Source organism: Choloepus didactylus, chromosome 1, assembly GCF_015220235.1.
Source record: "Choloepus didactylus isolate mChoDid1 chromosome 1, mChoDid1.pri, whole genome shotgun sequence".
Lineage (NCBI taxonomy): Eukaryota > Metazoa > Chordata > Mammalia > Pilosa > Megalonychidae > Choloepus > Choloepus didactylus.
Window position 1 is genome coordinate 218209779 of NC_051307.1, and position 20049 is coordinate 218229827.

At 42.8% G+C, this 20049-nt stretch overlaps 1 protein-coding gene across 3 annotated transcripts in view; it reads right to left on the reverse strand.

The window, feature by feature from the left end:
* PRICKLE2 (prickle planar cell polarity protein 2) overlaps positions 1-10537 on the reverse strand; it is a 343538-nt gene extending 333001 nt beyond the window's left edge. Inside the window, exons 1-2 of one of the 3 annotated variants that reach the window (XM_037799740.1) lie at positions 10358-10537; positions 9497-9582 (exon numbers count right to left, since the gene is read on the reverse strand). In XM_037799740.1, coding sequence (XP_037655668.1) covers positions 9497-9582; positions 10358-10399 — 128 coding nt within the window. In that variant the 5' untranslated portion in view covers positions 10400-10537. Of the gene's footprint in view, positions 1-9496; positions 9583-9703; positions 9830-10249 lie in introns of those variants that run through there. The other 2 variants (XM_037799729.1, XM_037799751.1) reach the window with 2 other exon arrangements.
* Between the last annotated feature and the right edge of the window lie 9512 nt (positions 10538-20049).

A 20049-nucleotide genomic window follows, 5' to 3' on the forward strand; every position in this document is an offset into this window, starting at 1 on the left:
CTAATTCCTCAGCCCTCATACTTGCAGGAGCCACTGGGGATGTTGTAGGTACAACTAATGAGGCTAGTTGTGAAGAATTGTGAAGGCAGTTTCTGCATCACCAGGTAGTCTACCAAACATAAAATCAAATGACACTCTCATTAAATGCCTTCAAATGTTCAAATGTGCTTGTGTCTATTTTCCAACAGGGCACCCCCAATCAGCTGAGTGTTAAGGAGCATATATCCGAAAAGATAGGACTGAAGACTGCATAAGGACAGCCTTGCTTATTTTTATGCCTATGGACTGCAAGTTGGCTACTGAGGAGGTTTGCTGTAGATGTGCTCCCTTAGCTCACCCTTTTGTAGGGGTTTCCTCTAGGAAACATTATGCCAATGGCATTTCCAACAACCCCCCTTTCACAAACTCCCCCGACTGCCCATTTAATGCCAAAGATGTTAACAGGCTGAATGAAGCCCCCTGTAATGTAATGCAGATATGATCAGAAAACAGCAAGTAGCCTCCTATGGAGCTGGAAATTGCATTGTATTTGATTTCATTTTCACAAAAGGAACCACCTTTCAGATACCTAAATAAGCTCAACACCACACCCTCTGATTTTATAACATTTCCATCTTTAAGACCCCAGGCCCAAATAAACCAACAAGCCCAGTGTTATTCAGACTTTTTTTCACTGTAGACACCAAGTGAGCTCTCATCCCCAGACCACCTAAAATAAAACATTCTTCTTCCCCACAAGGGATAGTATTATATTTAGACCAGGAGAGTCAAAATGCCAAAGCTAAACACTCTCTGTTGGCTAAAGAACTTGTAATCTCAAACCCGAATGACCTGGTTTCAAATCCTGACTCCAGTGCTCATTAGCTGTACTACCTAGGACATGTTATCTTATCTCCCCGGGCCTCAGTTTCCTCACGTCTAAAAATGTGTAAGATAAAATACATGCCTCTGAAAATCGCTCTGAGAACTAGACGAGGTGATGCATGAAAGAAGACAAACACACAGCAGGTCCTCAGTGTTATAGCTCCATACCGACAGCATCTCCCAGATAAGGAGAGCCATGCTTGGATGACTTGCTCATCGCAGCCATCCCCATCAAGTAGTGACTTTATTCCAATCCGCCATTCCCATCCCCCCTTCAGTTGTACACCATCACTCACGCACTCCTTTCAAATGAGAAGTCACAAAAGCAGATGTCTACAGGAGCCAGCCAGTAATGTGAGCGAGGCAAGCCAGGTGCAATATCATAGGGAGTGGTGGGGACTGTGAAAAATGGAAAATACATGTTCTGTCCAAAAGAAAGGAATGAATGCCTAGACTTGCCAGGTCTTTTCATTTGTCCAGAGGAAGCTCCAAATCTAAAATTTTAGGCCAAAATCTCTGGAGTTGTTAAGATTAACAACTAATTAAAAATATAAATACTGTGCAATGCCAACAAAATATGTATAGGCTATATCTCATCTCAGGAGTTTCCAGGGTGTGATCTTGTATTCAAATATTGTATAAATAGCCTGGTTTCTTATGCCTCAGAAGAGGGAGCTCCAGCTTAAGGATTAGTTGATCACGTAAAGAGAAATGTTTAGCATGACACACCGGGAGCCACAAAAACTCACACTTCTTAAGCAGGCTAGGGTAAAATGGATTTAGTATCCCCTTGATGATTTGTGATTTTCCTCTTAAACATCAATTTTCATGGTCCACGGGACACAAGGTCAAAGGCTGCCTTTTGTATATTGCTCCTCAGTCTTCCTGTTGTATCTTGCAAATTGTTTTAACCAACGTCATGTGCACAATTTCACTTAAGCAAAGAGACTGTGAGGGTGTGGGGTCCAATTCTTCCAAAGTCCATTTCAATTGAAGAACGTATGTCCCCTAGTGAATGTGTGATGGGAAATATGAATCTGTTATTCTACCAGGAGTCTCATTCCTTTAGAACCTCAGCCCCCACTCTAGCTCTTCTGAGATTCATAACTACCCAGTGAAGTCGACAAAGCAAGAATCATCACTCCCATTTAACAAACGAAGGCCCACAGCTTGTGGTGGGAAAGTGACTTCTTTGCTATCTAGCCTGCAATTTCCAGGGCCTTGACCCCTTCTTACTCCTTATGCAGCCTTGTTTCCATTAAATCCTGTGGCAACCACAAGTATATACTGAGCACATGCTACATGCCATGGGAGGATCAGCACATGCATTATCCCACTTAATCTTCACAGGAACCTCATAATACAAGTAATATTACCCCCATTTTTCAGATGAGGAAATCAAGGCTCAGAAAGGGTAAGTCACTTGTCCAAGACCACTCAGCCAGTAAGAGGCATAACCAAGACTCCAATCCCAGCACTGTCTCCAAAGCCTTGCCCCTTTAACCTCTCAGTTGTAATGCACCCACAGCGCCCCTTGAAAGCGTTGAGAAAGTTTTTATGACACTGGTTAGAAACACACACTTCTCCCCAAGATCACTGAGTCCCCAATGCCTCTCTGATACACAAAAGGATGAAGCAGGTAGAATCCCTTTGATCCCTGCTTCAGAGAACACTTCCTCTCTCCACAGGGAAATCCCTCTGGGGTACTCATTAATTGCAGAGTTAAAGGATAACCTTCAAGCTTTTGATCCAGGAAACCACAAAATAACAAATGTATTAGTTTCTCCCTCCTCCCACCAGCCATAAACTACGGAGGCATTAGGATGAATGACAGCCTGTCGACACAATGTGGATATCCCTGCCATGATTAAAGACAAAAAACATTTATTTGGAAAAAAAAGATGACTGACATTGATGCTCTGTGTTTTCTCACAATTCAGCAGGCACCAATTGTTACTCACTCTGGGAGGTTAAATAAGGATTAATTACCAGGTTGCTACACAAATGAGATTTTCAAAGTTTTAGCCTAAAGAACACAGAAATATACTCAAATTTTTAAAAGGTGGGGGTGGAAACTGGCATCATCTTTTTGGAGGCAAATTTGGCAAAAGCTCTTAAAATTTTAAATGTTCACATCCTCTGACCTGGCAATTTCACTAACAACACAGAAACAAAAAATGGGGTAAATATACACAGCACAAGCAAAGCTACTGTTGTAGCATGTAATGAGGAATAATGAAAAACAACCCAAATACTGGAAAACAACCTAAATAATACTGTTGTAGCACATAATAAGGAATAATGGAAAACAATTCATATGGCCACAACTAGAGAAATTCTGACTCGATGACAGTTCATTCAATGGATTCTAAAGTCTAATAAATTTATTAACTCTTGTCATCCTTTTATAATGATATGGAAAGACGTTCAAAAACTATTTCTCAATATTAACAAACCAAGCAACAACACAGCATATAGAGGATATGTTTTCTGTAAAATCATATTAATAATCTGAATGAATTTGAGGAAATAAACACCAAGCCATAAGCAACACATATCTCTAGCTTAGGGGTCAGCAAACTATTTCTGTAAAGGGTCAGACAGTAAATATTTTCAGCTTTGTGGGCCATAAGATCTGTCGCAACTACCTAACTCTGCCATTCTGAAAGCAACCATGGATGACACTAAATGAATGGGTATGGCTCTGTTCCAATAAAAATTTATGGACTCTGAAATATGAATTTCATATAATTTTCATGTCAAAATGTTAGCCCTCTTTTAATTTTTTTCAACCACTTAAAAATATAAAAACTATTCTTAGCTAGCAGACCATACAGAAACAGGTAGAAGACCAGATTTGTCCCACCAGCTACAGTTTGCATACCTCTGCTTCAGAAGTTATGAATAAAAAGGTTTTTCCCTCTATGCTATTGTATGTGTGCCTGCATGTGTGATTTTTAAATCTTTTACAATAGTCACGCCTTAACTCAATATCAGAGACAACAATACAGATACATTGAGATGGACTGATATGTTTACCAAGAGAAAAAACCCTTTGCAGGTACTTCAGCTTCTATGGGGTGTATTAGCAAACACAAATGACAAAGTGAGCCAACCGACAACCTTCTTAGCTGCTAAGTATCTTTCCCTGCCTTGAGGATTCCAGGCACAAATCATGCCTGTCCTCCCCGCCCCCATCTCCTTGTTTTCCCTTTTCTTGGCACACCAGTTGACCGAGCAGAGTATTTTTCCTCCTCAAGCAAAATAATCGGTGGGAACCATTTCTTAGCCAAATTACAATCCGTTAAAGGAAACCAGTCCGGCATTGCCCCAAATTAGTGCCCAGTCATCAGTCAACACAATTGCCAGGGCAACTAAGTTTTCAAGGCGCAGGATTAGCTGACCCAGGGAATGCTGCCTCTCAAGCAACTGCAGCACAGCCAAAGCATCCTGCCTGGGAAGGGAGCCGTGGTCTGGGGACACATGGCTCTGCATAATTATAATGACCTCACAAACCTCCCACCACACTGGGCTTTCCATGTCAGCTGCTTATGAAAGTGAGACTCCAGGAGGATTGTTCTGAAAGCCCACCTTCTAATGCTCAAGTTGAATCTACATTTATCAGCAAAGCTGAAATGTTAAAGGGATTACAAGGGCTTAGAATCCACTGGCGGTTCATTGATCTGGTCTTGCAAGTCTCCTCTCCACATGCCCTTTAGAAATAGCTTTGGTTCCCTGGTTCTTTGGTTTCCTTTGATTTTAGCACCGTTTCCATCAGTTTGGAGGGGATGTTTCCTCTGGCCTTGATTCCAAAGGATTCCCAGAAACCTTTCTTCTAAAACAGAGAGAAGCTACTTGCACATTCATCTGGGGTCAGCCAACTTGTTCTCTAATGGTCCACATAGTAAATATTTTCAGTTTTGTGGGCCACACAGTCTCTGTTGCAACTACTCAACTCTGCCACTGTAGCGTGAAAGCAGCCACAGACAACAAGTAAATGAATGGGCATGGCTGTATTCCAACAAATTTTATTTATGGGCACTGAAATTTAAATTTCATATAATTTCCAGATCATGAAATATTATTCTTCTTTTCACTTTTTTTCCAAACCATGTAAAAATGTAGAAGCTGTGCTTATCTCGTGAGCCACACAAAAACAGCAGGCTGTAGACTGCTGATCCTGGTCTAGACTCTTGCTATTTGTTCAAAGTGTGCTCCCTGGATCAACAGCAACATCATCACTTGGGAGCTTATTAGAAATGCAGAAACCCGGGCCTGCCCCAAACCTGTTGAACCAGAATATTTGTACATTTGAACAAGAGCCCCTGGTAATTTACATGAAAGTTAAGTCTGGGAAATCCTGGCCTAGAACACAGATTTCTGAAGTCAGACAGAGTTGGAATATCATTGACTAGCTGGATATACACCCTTAGACTAGTTGCTTAACCTCTCTGACACTGTTTCCTTATTTATTAAAATGGTGTAAATAATTGCACCTATTTTCCAAGGATCATTGTGAATGACCATTAGAAAGGATGTAAAACTCTTGCCTGACAATATAAATGCTCTAAAAAAGGTAGCTAATATTTTTTTGAGAGATAGGGATGCTCATTCAGGATTTGCAAGCCCAAGTCACTTCTGGCACACCTGACAGGTAACATAAATGTTTGAAGCAGTCCTTGAACACAATAGGAATATTAGGGACTGTGTGAGCCGAGGTCACATCTCATCTAAAGGGTGACTGTTCTTGTCCTACTTGTTACTGTCATGCAGGAAAGTAGGCCTGATGTGAACACATCTTCTGGTTTTTCAAGGGACCTGCTAGAAACCTGGATTTTTTCATTAGAAAAAGTCGCCTTATTTAATTCGCTGTACAGATGAAACAAAGCCCATCAGCAGGCTGGGCTGGACCCGAGGGCCTCCAGTTTGTGACCTCTGCCTTAGAATAAAGAAGTAATGAGAGGCAGTGAATCACAAGGAAATGAGCCCAGGTCTTGCAGCCAAATCTCAGCTTTGATTCATTCAAGCCACATGTCCTTGGGCAAGTTATTTAACAATCCTGAGCCTCAGTTCCCTCATGAGGAATAAATAAAAATATATTTAAAGCACAGAGGCAAACCACCTCACAGAGCAAACACCCATTCTTGTTACTGCTGATGTTGTTTTGATATTATTATTACTATTCAGTCCTCGGGCATTCAGTGGGCAAATCTTCACTGTAAAATGGCTATCTTTCCTTCCCTGTTCAAGCTGGTTGAAAATAAGCAACCCCCATGTGGAAAGCTGACTTTTATAGTAGAGTACACTAAATGCTTAGTTATAAATTGTTTCATTCTGGCTGCAGTCCATGAAGATGCCTTAATCTTCCTCTTAATGAAAATTCCCTGCATGGCCTCGCAGGGTTACCCAGGCCACCTTGAGACAACCATGGTCTGGGATAGGTCACCCGGAGGGGAGCCAACTTTGCTCCCCAGCTGCCCTAGATCAGGCTCAGGAGAGAGCTCCTTGCTGAGGACTGGGAACCCTCTGTTCCCTAAGACACGGGAATCCTTGTGGTTTTTATAGCAATCTCCACATTTGCCACCTAATGAGGTAAGTGACAATAAAATGGGGAGAAGGGACAATCACTCAGGAAAACACCCTAAAATGCAACAGACTTCAATAAGAACTTCGGAATCCTTCCTCATACAGATGAAGAGTACAAGTCCCAAGTGGGGAGAGCAATTAGCCACACACCATGCTAGGAGTTGGAACCCATTGCTTTTCAGTCTTTAATGTGCACACAAATGAGCTAGGGATCTTGTTAAAACGTGGGTTTTGACTCGGTAGGTCTGGGGTAGGGCCTGAGATTCTGCATTCCCAACAATCTCCCAAGACACTGTTTTGCTGCTAGCTCAGTCACTACACTTTGAGGAGCCTGGTTTGAATCAACATGATCCTCCTCCCTTTTTCCACCAAGGTCTCTGCTCAAATGTCACCTCCTCAGAAGGTCCTTTCTTGACCACCTATCTAAAAATGTAATTATCTGTTGAATGAAGGCAGGAATCCTGTTTTGTTCTGTGCTGTTTCCCCAACATAAGCAGAGCAACTGGCACACAGCAAGCACTCAAATATTTGCTCAGTGGAGAGACCCCAGTTTAACAGTTGAGAAAAATGAAACTCAGAACGCCTAAGTCATTTACCCAAAGTGACACAGCTTGTCAAAGCCAAAGCAAGATACCTACCCAGTTCTGTCTGGACTTGAAAGTCCCCCAGATCTCTCCACCCACCAGAACAAAAGGAAGCAAAGTTTGTTTACAACATACTTCCTCCCTAGAACTTGAGTGCTTTCATGCTGGGAGGCAGCAACACAATTCTCTGTTTTTAAGAGATGCCTGCTGTATGGACAATGGGGAGGAGCAGGGTGAGAGAGGCAATAGAGAGGCAAGTTAGGGTGAAGCTGCCGTGGGGCCAGGGAAACAAGTGGTGTTATTCAGGGTTCCCTGATACTTTGGCAGAAGGGAACTTCTACTCTCATTGGGTCAGAACAATGAGATTAGGTCTCGATGTCAGGCCAGCCTTTTCTTCCTACACAAGCAAACTCTCTCTCCCAGGGCCTCAGTCTCCCTGGCTAGAGGAGAGTTAAGTGAGCACACTGCAGATTTCAAGCAACAATGAACTGTCAGCAAGAACACTGTGCTGTAACTCAAAAATGATTTTTCCTCTTCTCTATAAGTTCACCAGAAAGTATGTCTATGGGGGAAAAGGAGGAGACAAGATCAAGGAGCTGCTTCCTTTGCAGTAATGGGTGGAAATACCATAAAAACCCTATTCATGGAGCCAAAGGGAAGCATTTCTGCTGCTAGTAGAGTGACTGCTTTGGCATAAAAGTCCCTCTCAGTCTGATGAAAGGGTTTCTTTCCAAAAGACAGGCTCCAGAATGGGCTGAAAATAAAGACACTTGTTTTCTCGCCACAAGACTGGCTGGGTTAAAATGGCAGAAGCTGTGATTGTAAAGGTCTAAAGCTGGGCATGCAGCATCCACAGATGGGCTAGTTATCTTTTCTCCTGAGCAGCAGTTTAGAGGAAGCTAAAAATAATTAACAAAAGAAGCTAATATTTACTATTTACCTGGCACTGGGCAAACAATGTTTTCAATATCTCATTTAATTGCTACAATAATCCACTGAGTACCATAATTAATCCCACTTAAAAGCTGGGGAAACTGAGAACTAGGGAGAATCAACAATCGATTGGGGGTCACACAGCCGGAAAGCAGAGGAGGCAGGCTACACACCCTCATAATGCCACTAGTAAGTGTATCCTACAGAGGAGGCAAGGAAAGGGAAGCTGGAAACCACTCAATCTCCTGCCCATCACTCTGCCTCTCCCACCCAGAAGAGCACAAGATCCACCAAAACGGAAGCAATCGGTAGTGGGGTCACACTGAACTTGATTTACAAAATAAGGCCCCTACACCTATTCTCAGGTATCGCTTATTCTCACATGATGGACAGACAAGGGGCCAGCCCAGAGCACACCTATTTAGAATTGAATGCTGGCACGACGGATGGATGCCTGTCTGCCGATTACATATTTATAAGGTCCCCTTGCCTTGACTCTGACACAGAAGTTATTAAATGCTCGGGGGCTGCAAAGGTTGCGCTCAGTGCCCTGAGACAAAGGCAGAGAGTCTGCCAGACCCATCTGAAGCTGGAACACTAGCATCTAATTTCTGAAGGAGCCTGTCGGGAGTTTCCTTATAACTGGATGCCCAGCACACATTACCAATTTGAAGAAACTGGAGAAGCACTCACAGAGGGAGGAAAAAAAAAAAAAAAAAAATCAAAGCAGGCTTTGCTCTGTCGTATCCAGAAACAGCCCTCTTCAAAGGGGCATATAAGGGGTAGGGAAAGGGGGAAGAGGAACTATTCGGAGAGAACATGTTATAATATTGGAGAATTTTCCTCTGTCATTGGTATTCACTCTTAACGAAGATGCCAGGTAGGATTCACCTCTTCTTTTGACAGCACTGAACTGAGGGCCTGCACACTTGCACCCTAACTTTTTCCAACCCGAGCCTGAGCAGCCAAATGTACTGAAAGAGCACCCAGAATACTGGTCTCCCAAACACAATCATTTCAATCCAGGCTGGGGCTGCCTGGAAGTCAACACTCAAGGCACATTAATAAGAAACATCTGGTCACAGAAGAGGGTTGACACAGCACAGGCGGGCAGGGGTGGATTTGTGGTCAGGACCCAGAGTTACTGGGGCTGAATTAAAAACACAATTGGAAAACACCAACTAGTCCAGGGGATCCTACACATGCTACACTGTGGCACTTGGAAAGAGTTGCATACTTTGGGGTGGAGTGACCCAAACATATAGAGCATAGGTCTGAGGGAACCAGAGCTCTCACACAGGAAGATGAGCCTGAGCCCAACTCTCAGGCATCCCCTGGTGTCCGGCCACCACTTCCACCTTCAATGTCTGTAGCAGATGGAGCCCCGCTCTTAAAGGAACAGCCTTTGCATTCTTTCCATGTGACTTACAAGTAACATTTAAAGGGGAAAAATAAACGTGTGCGCGCGTGTGTACACATTTTCTCCTGCAGCAGTTGTTCATTTAGGGATTGGATTTAAGGCATCGTACCTCCATTTGTGCAAGGCGAACCCTGGGCACTGGTCACCACAGACGTTACATGGCTGGCCTCGCTCTATCCTCCCCAGTCCGGTCAACTTTAAAACAAAAAGACAACATATGCATGTCTCCACCACGGGGCTCCCTCAAAAGCCTCACGTGTGTCTCAGACAGGACGGCCTGCCCCACCCACTCCCACCCCTTCTGAGTAGACTCAACTGTGCGTCTTCGGGGTGGGGGACACTGGGCGGGGTGTCCCATGGGTGGACTCCTGCGTGGAAGGGGTGCGGACCCAGGCAGACTGCCTCCAATGTGGGCACCCAGTCACCAAGAAATGGCCATGGCTGGGGCTTTGTCTCCCCCAGACACCTTGGTCACAGGTTTCTAAGAAACAAAAGCAAGACCTTTCTTTTCCCCGGAGTGCCCGAGAATCGACCATCGCGCGCACGCCCTGAAATGGCCTGGAGCTCTCTACACTGGACCCCAAAAGACAGTCCCAAAGCCAAGTCTGGGGTTTGAGCTCCGTGAGGCTAGACGCTGGAGCTTCGGTGCTGGGGTTCCGATTTGCCTTAAAGAAGGAGGCAAGAGAGGGGGCTTTCCGGGGCGCCCCAAGACTGTGACATTTAACACCGCGGTGCCCGGTCCCGCCCTCGGCGGGGCTCAGAACTGCCCCCTTCGCGGAGACTAGGGTCGTGACTTAATCCTTCGCGGCTCCGAGCGCTGTCTCCCGCCCCAAACGCTCCTCCGCCCGCGGGGCTGGCTTACCTGGGGCCACAGGTGCGCGGCCGCCGGGAGGAGGGGGGCTGGGCAGGGGCGCTCGCGGCAGACTGGGGGTACCCGGAGGCCGGCCCCGCTCGGGTGGAGGACACTCACCGAGCGGCTGGAGAGTCTTTTCCGGGAGCTCCGGCTGAACATGGCCGGGCGCCTTCTGCACGCAGCGCCGTCCGTCGGTCCGTCCGCGCCGCGGCCCGGAGGGCGGGTCGCCTAGGCAGACACCCTCGACGCCCCCCTGGGCTGGCCGTCTCCACCTCGCAGCCCCGGATCCGCGCGGGAGCCCACGCCTCTCCCTCCTCCCTGGTCTCGGCCTCCCTCTGCCTCTCCCTCTCCAGCCCGCAGGTCCCTCCCTCTCTCCCGGCATCCCCCCGCCCTCCCCGGGTTCGCCCTGCGGTCCACGGGCTCCTCCAAGCCCTCCCCGCACCCGGCTGTGTCTGCTTTCCCCCTTGCCCCTGCTTCCCCGCCCACTGGGTCTAACGCCCTTTGCTCAGCTGGTGCGGTCCCCAAGGCTCTTCTTTCACCCTTGTCCCTGAAGTTAGGGACAGGGACCAACTTCGTGTCCCCCTGCTGTTGAAAGGGGTTAAGGGGTGAAGGCAGAGGAGGGGCTTTGAATTTTTTTAAAATTAAGGTTTAATTTACATGCAGTAAAATTTACCCTTTTTAGTACATAGTTTTGCCAAACGCATACTGACGTGTAACCAAAATCACAATCAAGATATGGAACCGTCCCATCACCCCCTAAAACAGGGTGTTTTTAAAGTTAGTACCATGCCTGGTAGCTAATCTTCAATACGTGTTGGTGGATGATGAGGAAGAAGAGAAAGAGGATCAATTATAGCCCATCTAATTGCACAGCAGATGCTCGTTAAGTGATTATTGAATCGCGTGCAAGCTTTGAAGCCATGAGGCCAATGAGCTCATGCTGGTTCCACCACTCACCTGTTGGTGATAAGTGGAGTTAGCTAGTGCCTTTTTGTTTCCCTCTCCTTATCGGTAAAAAAGGATTTAACAAGAGTCCTCATCTCATAGTGTTGTTGAGAGACTTAAATAGGTTGGTACATGTGTTGCTATAACAGGGCCTGGCACATAGCAAGTGCTCATTAAAAATTAGGTATCAAAAAAAAGTAAGTCTGAGAGATACAGGAGGTGGGTGCCCACTCATCATTGAGGTTTTGGCTCAAATGTCATCTCCTTTGAGAAAATGTCCTTGATCCCCTATTGTAATGTCACACACACACACACACACAAACACACACACACCCTCTCATGTTGCATGTAGCAAATACTGAAATGACTTTATTTGCTTATTTTCAGTCCCCCACCCCTTCAAGTTGCATGCTGGCAAGGACTTTGTCTTGTGCACATCAGTAACCCTAGTGCCTAAAACACTGCCTGTACAAGGTAGGTACTCCATAAACATTTGTTGAAAGAAGATATTATTGTGTTTTACATATCAGACACTGAACTTCAGAGAAGAAAAGTTGTTTGCCCAGGGTTACACAACAAATTAGCAAGGCCAGTCTCCCTAAACCCTAAGTTCAAGAGAATAGGGTAACATCACTCAGACACCCCTGTGTATCAGTGCTGGCCGATGCTCTTCATCACCCATAGAGCAAGATTTGATTTGGGTTCTGGGCCAAGACTAGGGTGCCTCACTTGCTTGGAGGGAAAGTTTAAAGGGATGCCAACAAAATCAGTAGGCAAAATAAACAATATTTTAATGAAATATTTAAACAATAAAAATTAATGCAAAAAATCCATAATGAACAGAATATCAACATTTTATATCAAAACAGGATCCAACCCTGTACTGGAACAACCCTGTCTCGCTTGCGTCACCCTAATCCCAGCTCTAACTCGGTGACATATAGGATAGATTCCTCTATCTTGCATGTATCCATTTACCCACTATTGCCATGAGATGGTATAGTCACAGAGGGCAAACACCCACAGCTCATTCATCTTTATGTGCACAGGCAGAACACTGGGTTTGGCTCATTTCAAATGCTTAGCAAAAGTTTGTTAAATGACTAAAGAGAAGGCAGAAGCTTCGGCAGGGGTGGGAGCAAGTGGTGTTAGCAGTCAAACCCCAGGTGATAGCGCCTGGCAGGATGCTCACGTGGCCTTTGCAGTAGGGTCATACCTCACACTCATCTCTGCACTGCACATGGCCCCATAACTAGCGGAAGTGGAGGGACGGTGTTCACATGGTAGATATAGCCTAACTGTATTTTAACTGGGAAAATTTCTGGCAACGATCAGTAGAGTATCATGCGCCAATAAAATCAGTGTTTTACAGGTTTCCAACAGATGGGAGGAATGTATCTTGAGAAAGGGCTGCCTTTTTTCAGATTCTCTTAAAGGAATTAAAAGGGCCAGCAGCTTACCCATTGCACATCTCTCCTCTGGATGGATGCTGCTGGTGAGGGATCCTATGGTAGAATGCCCTTGGGAACATGATTTGAGGGTTTCCAGGTCTTCTACCTTAGTTGCTTGGTCAAAGTGGAGATGCCAAGATAATGTGAGGGGTCACCACATGCCATCTGAGTAAGCCACAGGCCCGAGGTCCCACAAACAGGGCTCCAGGGTGTTTTCCCACACCTGCCATCAAAAGAGCCTCCTCCTGGACCTAGTCCCCGCTAGTCTATTTCCTCCGAGCAGGAGCCAGTTTTCCTTGGGCTTATTTACATCTGGGGCTTGGGTATGAGAAGCAGTATCTTACTTATCTATCCAACCACTTTATCCTCCTTAGGGAGACCAAGTTTAGTAACCCAGGAAGAAAAAAAATTCTTGCTATCAAATGTAGGTGAACAGTAGACAATTTTGTGTTGCTCTGTGATGGCATTTGCAGTTCACAGATATCGCTGATGTATGTTCTTTCCTCATCTCTCAAGAAATCCTTTCTACATGATGGTTAACGTGGGAAGTCACCTTTGCCTCAATGTAAAGTGGAAAACAAAACCAATATAGACTGTTGGAATTTAATTAGTCTTAAAATTTGCATCAAGAAGCTAGAAACAATGACAAAACATTAAAGTGGATTGATGATGAAATTACAGGTTTTTAAAATTATTTTTGCTTTTTTAATATATTTCCTGTAATGGACATGTATTTATTGTGTAATCAGAAATGTAAAATTATTTAAAGTTGAGACTTGAGCCCTTGTTGCCTGAGGTCTTCTAACATCAAATCTGGATCAGGCATAGCAAGCAGCTGCCTCCTCTTTCTTGGCTTGTAGGTGCCTGTCTTCCATACTTTGGTTTTTCTCTTTTTCCTTATGTAAGTCTGTAATCTTCAAGCCAGGTGATGGTTCTAGCCCCCTGTTCCCACCCTCAAAATACCTCAGGGATGTGTCCACACAGTACTTTCTGAAATAGGCAAGAAGAACCCAGCATTTCAGTACAGCTTCCTCTAGATGCCATTTATTTCCATTACCTATTAAAAACAATTCTGAGTATTGGAAAAGTGGTAAAAATCGCCCTGAACTGCAGCCAACACTTAGACACTCCATTAAAGCATCCCTCTAATCTGAAGTCTACAAATGGCATTTAGAAAAAGAGTATCTAAAGCCAAAGGCAGTGGGGGAATCGAGAGGGGAGCAAGTAACTGGAGAGACGATTTTTTTCTCAGTAATGGCATTACTTTTCTCTTTCTTCCCAATAAGCATTTTTCTGTAACCTACAGATTTTCTTGTATAAGCATGAATTGGAATATAATCAGGAAAAAATTAAATTGGGAGAAAACTAGAATAAAGAGACAATGGACTAACTATTTCACAGGGCACTAAATCTTAAATTTCTAAATTTCTGAATATATTTTAGTATATCTAAAGCAAAAATATTTGAAACAATAAAAAATTCTACACCAAGCAGCATCTATCCTGCCCTTTGAAAAAGCCTTAGAATTTTGCAGATCCATTGACACAAGTTTCCCTAAAATTCAAATTATGAAAAAGTACAAATAAGTGGCCAAAAGAATAGTTACTACAGTGTTACTTCTAAGAGGAAAAAGAAAAAAATCATGAATGATCTAAATGCCAGGTATTAGAGAACCCATTAAATAAACAGTGGTGCATCCATCCAATGGAATTCTATCCAGGCACTTAAAATTACGTTGTAGAAGATGGGGAAATTTTTAGGAATATTACTTCATTTGAATAGCAATTTGTTTTGGGTATCACTGGTACTTTTGAAAATACATATATATTTGAAAATTAAAAAGTCCGGAAGATGACAACAAAATACCAAAGGTTATGATCCATTGTTTTGAGAGACTAAATTTCAAATAATTTAATATATACCCTTTTACTTAATTTTTCTAAACTAAACATGTATTCCTTCTGTAATAAACAATGAGGGTAAAAATATATAAATAATTATTAGACTTTTTAAAGTTCTGGAAGATTAGGTGTCTCTAGGTGGTAGATTATGGGTGGTTTTCTTTATCTTATCTATATATTTTCAATTACTAAAAGACATGTGTCTTACTTTTGAATTAAGGAAAATGCCTTTTGTGGTAGATAAGCTTCAATGAGGCATGAGTGATAATGCTTTTGGCTGTGAATTCAGTGTTAATGAATCAAAAATATATATTAAGTAAGATGTCTTTAAACAGAAATACACGTAAATAAGGTCATGTATTGATCGTTTGATGAAAACATGACCAGAGGCTCAGAGGAACCTAACCCTGTGTTTCTCTTAGGAGAATGGTTCCATAGTCACCAATTCAGTATTCGCCGCGACTATGTAGAACACAACTACCACAGATGGTGAGAATAGACTATTTGCTTTCAGAAGTTTTTCCATGGATATCCCTCTGTGTGTGATTATTTCACAGATCAAATATTTTACAAAAATATGATATTACCCTTATACATAGTTCTTTGTTCACTTAATAAAATATCTTGGACAATTTTCCATCTTAGGTTATACAAATGCATCTTATTGCTTTTAACACATGTATAATATATAAAATACAATCTGCCTCAACAATTTCTTTTTGGAAAGACATTTCTAATATTTCAAATTTTGCTACCTCAAATAAAGCTGAACATATCTTTGCCAAAAAAAAGAAAGAAAAAAGTTTTAAATTTGACAGTGTAAGTGAATTTTATGTATGCATAAATAATTGTTCTCTAAGACAAAAGCAGTATTCTTTCAGAGGGAGAAATTTCAGATTTTATTTCTTCACAATTTTCTGTAGTGAGAGTAAAATATTCTTTTGTTCTTCCCTCTTATGTCTCCCCCTTCAACCTGGCATTTAAGGGGTTTATAATATTGCACTTCTCATTTTTTGATAGCTCATAAAAGAACAGGATGCAAAGTTGAACCCCCCCCTCCCCTTTTTTTAGGATAGTCGTTATCTTGGAATGGGTGGAGAGCTGGGATTAGGATCTGGCAGCACATGGGGGCTTCAAAAGCACTGCTAACGTTCTATATCCATAAATTCTGTAGTGAATTCATGTATTCATATCACTGTATGTTTCTATGTTTGTGTTTCTAGCTTACTAGATGTTATTTACATTATTTTATATGTATCAAATAGTACATAATAAAATTTGATAAGTGAAAAAATGATAGATTGATAAATAAAATAATATGTGTAAAGTTAAAGTCTAAAGAACTAGGGTTTAATTTGTAACTTTAATTAAATATTAATTTTGGAACCAAGGCAAGTATCTTTACAGTCTACACAGAAAACCACCCTCAAAGGCACGAAAATACATTTAACATATCATATTTATGTACCATTGTTTATCCAGCCATTTTCTCTCTCTCTCTCTCTCTCTCTCTCTCTATATATATATATATATATATATATATATATATACACACACATATATACATACATATATTTTATTGGAGCAATTGTAGGTTTACAGAGAAATCATGCAGAAAATACAGAATTGCCCTATACCACCCTCACACACAGTTTCCTTATTTTTATCATTTTGCATTTGTGAGGTGCTTTTGTTACAATTGATAGAACAATATTATAATTATGCTGTTAACTTTAGCCCACTGTTTAAATTAGGGTTCACTCTTTGTGTGGCACAGTTCTATGGTGTTTGTGTGTGTGTGTGGTGACTTATCTATGACCTAAAATTTTCCTTTTTATATTCCTTTCCAAACATACAATTCAGTGGTGGTAGTTACATTCATAAATTGTGCCTCCATCACCACCATCCATTGTCAGAAACCTTCTATCACCCCAAACAAAAAACATACCAAACATTAACTCCCCACTCACTTACCCCACTCAGCCCCTAGTAACCTATATTCTAGTTTCTAACTTTATGAATATCCTAATTTCATATAAATGAGGTCAAACAATATTTGTCCTTTTGTGTTTGGCTTATTTCATGCAACATGATTCCTCAAGATTCATCCATGCTGCAGTATGCATCACAACTTCATTCCTTTTTACAACCTAATAATATACCAGTGTATGTATATACCATATTTTCTTTATCCATTCATCTGTTGATGGACACTTGGGTTGATTCCATCCTTTGGCAGTTGTGATAACTATGAACACTGGCTTGCAAATATCTGTTCCAGATTCCTGCTTTCAATTCTTTTGGGTATATACCTGGAAGTGGGATTGCCAGTTCATGTGGTATTTCTATATTTAAATTTCTGAGGAACTGCCAAACTGTTTCCCACAACAGCTACATAATTTTACATTCCCATCAACAATGCATCCTCTCCAACACTCACTTCCTCTTTTTAAAAAAATGGAAGCCATTCTAGTGTGTATGCAATGGCATCTCATTAAGGTTTTAATTTGCATTTTCCTGATGGCGAATGATGGTAAGCATCTTTTTGTATATTTATTGGCCATTTGTACATCTTCTTTGGAGAAATGCCTATGCAAGTCTTTTTTCAAATTGGGTTGTCTTCAAAGCTGACTTTTTACTAATCCCTTATACTAGTGTCACAGTCCACGGTTCATAAAGTACATTCATATGTATGATATTAGTGCCTCAAAACTCACGTTGAGGTCAGAAGAGGAAACTGACACTCACTGAGGTGTTGTGACTTGCCCAAGATCTTATAGCTGGTAAAGAGAGACGGTTTCAGAAGAAATGAAGACCAGCTTTGCTGTCCTAGGATGTCATGATCCCTTACTGTCTTTCTGTTAAAGCCTTCTCTCCTTCTCCCTCTTGTTCTCTCCTCCCCATCCCCTCCTCACTCACTCACACACACACACACACAGAGATGTTCCAGTGTTCCCTGAACAAAGGTGCCTGACTGAGGGTACGAAGTCGGGGCTAAAATACAGTCCACGCCACACTCGCCGACCCACATGCCCTGGGGTGGGCTGGGGTGAACTGGGTGGAAAGGGCCACTCCATTCACACAAGGTGCTCCTGAAGGACCAGCGGTGGGTCCAAGTTACCAGCACATTTTTTGGAGCTGAGTGAACACCCACTCCCTACTTCCCCGTTGCTACATTTGTTTCCCTATAATTCCTGGCTGCTCCTCCTCCCAGCAGCTCACCTGCTCCCAAGGCTGCCCCTTTCCTTGAACTCTCATCTACTCGTTGTTTGATCCTTTTCCTGCAGTGGCCGTGTTTGTCATTGCTCTGCCAAATGGATAGAAATCCTGAAAAGGAGAGAGAAGAGAGCTTCCTTACACCCTATTTCCCGTTTTCCAAGTCTCTTTTGCGTTGCGAAACCGAGGATATTGGTTTGACACAGGGAGGTGATGTGTCCTCTTCAATCCTAACTCTTTCTCCCTCTTTCTCTTTCTTTCTGACACACACATGCACACACACAAACACCACAACTTGCCATTTAATGGCCTCATTGTCTTACCAAGACAGAATTACTTAATGGTTCTCAACCTTTCTGTACTTATAGTTTCAATGGTAGAATTTTCTAGCGCCCACTTGAAGGAATAAAAACACTCAAAACAAGACTGAATGGGTCAGCAATAGGACAAAGCAATTGCATTAAATTGTAACCATCCTGGCCCTTTTTCCTTGCCCTTCAGAAATAAGCAGTTTGGATAAAACAGCATCTCTCGATCTTGACGGTACTTTAGGAATGACCTGAGGAGCTTTAAAAAATTCCAATGCCCAGGCCACACTCCTGGCCAATTAAATCAGAATCTCTGGGGGTAGGGCCCAGGCATCAGCAATTTAGGAACAATTGGTGTGATTCCAATGTGGAGCCACGAAGCAGAACTATTGACTGCCCTACGCTGCTCTCTTATATAATAGACCTTAGCAAAGGCTTCCCATGGCTAATGTCTTTAGCAGTGATTTGACATAGGCTATACTTTTTTCCTTCTTACCAGAAGCTGTGCCTAGCACTGCGGCTATTGGAATGACCTGATCAATATCTAGGTGACAGTCTATAACACATACCTAAAGATGGAGGGTCCAGGTGTTTGGAGGGCCTTGTATTTGCCATGTTGCAGGCAGGCAAGCGAGGAGCAGCTGGGAAGGAACTAAACCTCTCTGCTCCAAAGACATGAAAGACTGGGAAGCGGTCAGGGTAGGGTGACAGAGGAAAATCCCCTTATTGGCTGTGTGGACAGGGACTGGGGGAAGAGGTGTGTCTAATAGGGGCTGTTCAAGTAAAATGTTGTGAGTGCTTGATGTGACCCCACCCCAGGACATAAAAACCACAATATCTGCACACATTTGCATTCCTAGATCTCAGGGAATCCTGGAAGGGGCTGAGCTTTGTGTTCAAGCCTGGCAGAGGGCCATACCTGAGCTGGCTTCTGGTGACAAGGAGGCAGTGTATACCTGGGCTTCAAGAGTGTAAACTCAATTACAGCAAAGCGAATTGCGCTCACCGGTCTGCATTTGTTAGTGTACCTGTGCCAGGCTCACAGCACCCTAATGGGGACCCACTGGATTGAGCCAGTTAATATCACCAGATGAGGCTGGCGTCTGAGCTCAAACGAGAATCTCTGAACTGTGGCAGAGGACAACTGAACCCACAATGTCAACTAAAGAAAAAAAAAACCTTCAATTCCAAGAAATGGCTGGATTTCATTTCTCCCGTTTATCCTTGGTGTCTCAACAGACAAGTCACTTCAAAGGCCCGGAGCTAAGTTATTTCAGTTCAGGCAGCGATTTCGTGTTTCCATAAAGGCATCAAATGGATCTGATTTTTCAAAATTTCAATCAATTGACTTCTCTTACCTGTAATTTCCATTGAGGCTTTTTCTTTTTAACTAGTAGCCCCCAAACAGCAAATATGACCTAATATCTTGATAAGATCCTTTCCCAATTCATTCCAGCTGGGAAAGTTGCCTCTTTTGTCTATGCTAGCAGTTCTCAACCCTGGATGCACATTCGAATAATATGGAGAGTTATGTTCATTAATATGTCACACCTGACCCCATCCCAATCAATTAAATCAGTATTCCTCAAGTGACCTGACAGTGGAGTGTCTTTAAAGCTTTCCAGGTGATTTTAATATCTACTCAGGGTTGAGAACCTCTGATCCATCTCTTTTTCCCAAGATTTCCTTACTCATTCACATGGATTCTCCTTCTGTCTGCTCATGCTACATTAGCTCTATTTTACACTTCACCACATCCTCCCTACTCAAAGTAGATAGTACATCTCTTCTGTGTAGGTAACAGAAGTGGGAGGCACAGATCAGGGCAAGATCTCTAATTCATTGCTCCTCAAACGTGATATCAGAGACCAGCAGTCTTGGCATGGCCTAGGAGCTCATTCAAAATGCAGACTCTCAGGCTCTCTCCTAGACCCACGAACTTAGCAGATGCATTTTTTTTTCTTTTTTTTTTTAATTAAATTCAGTTT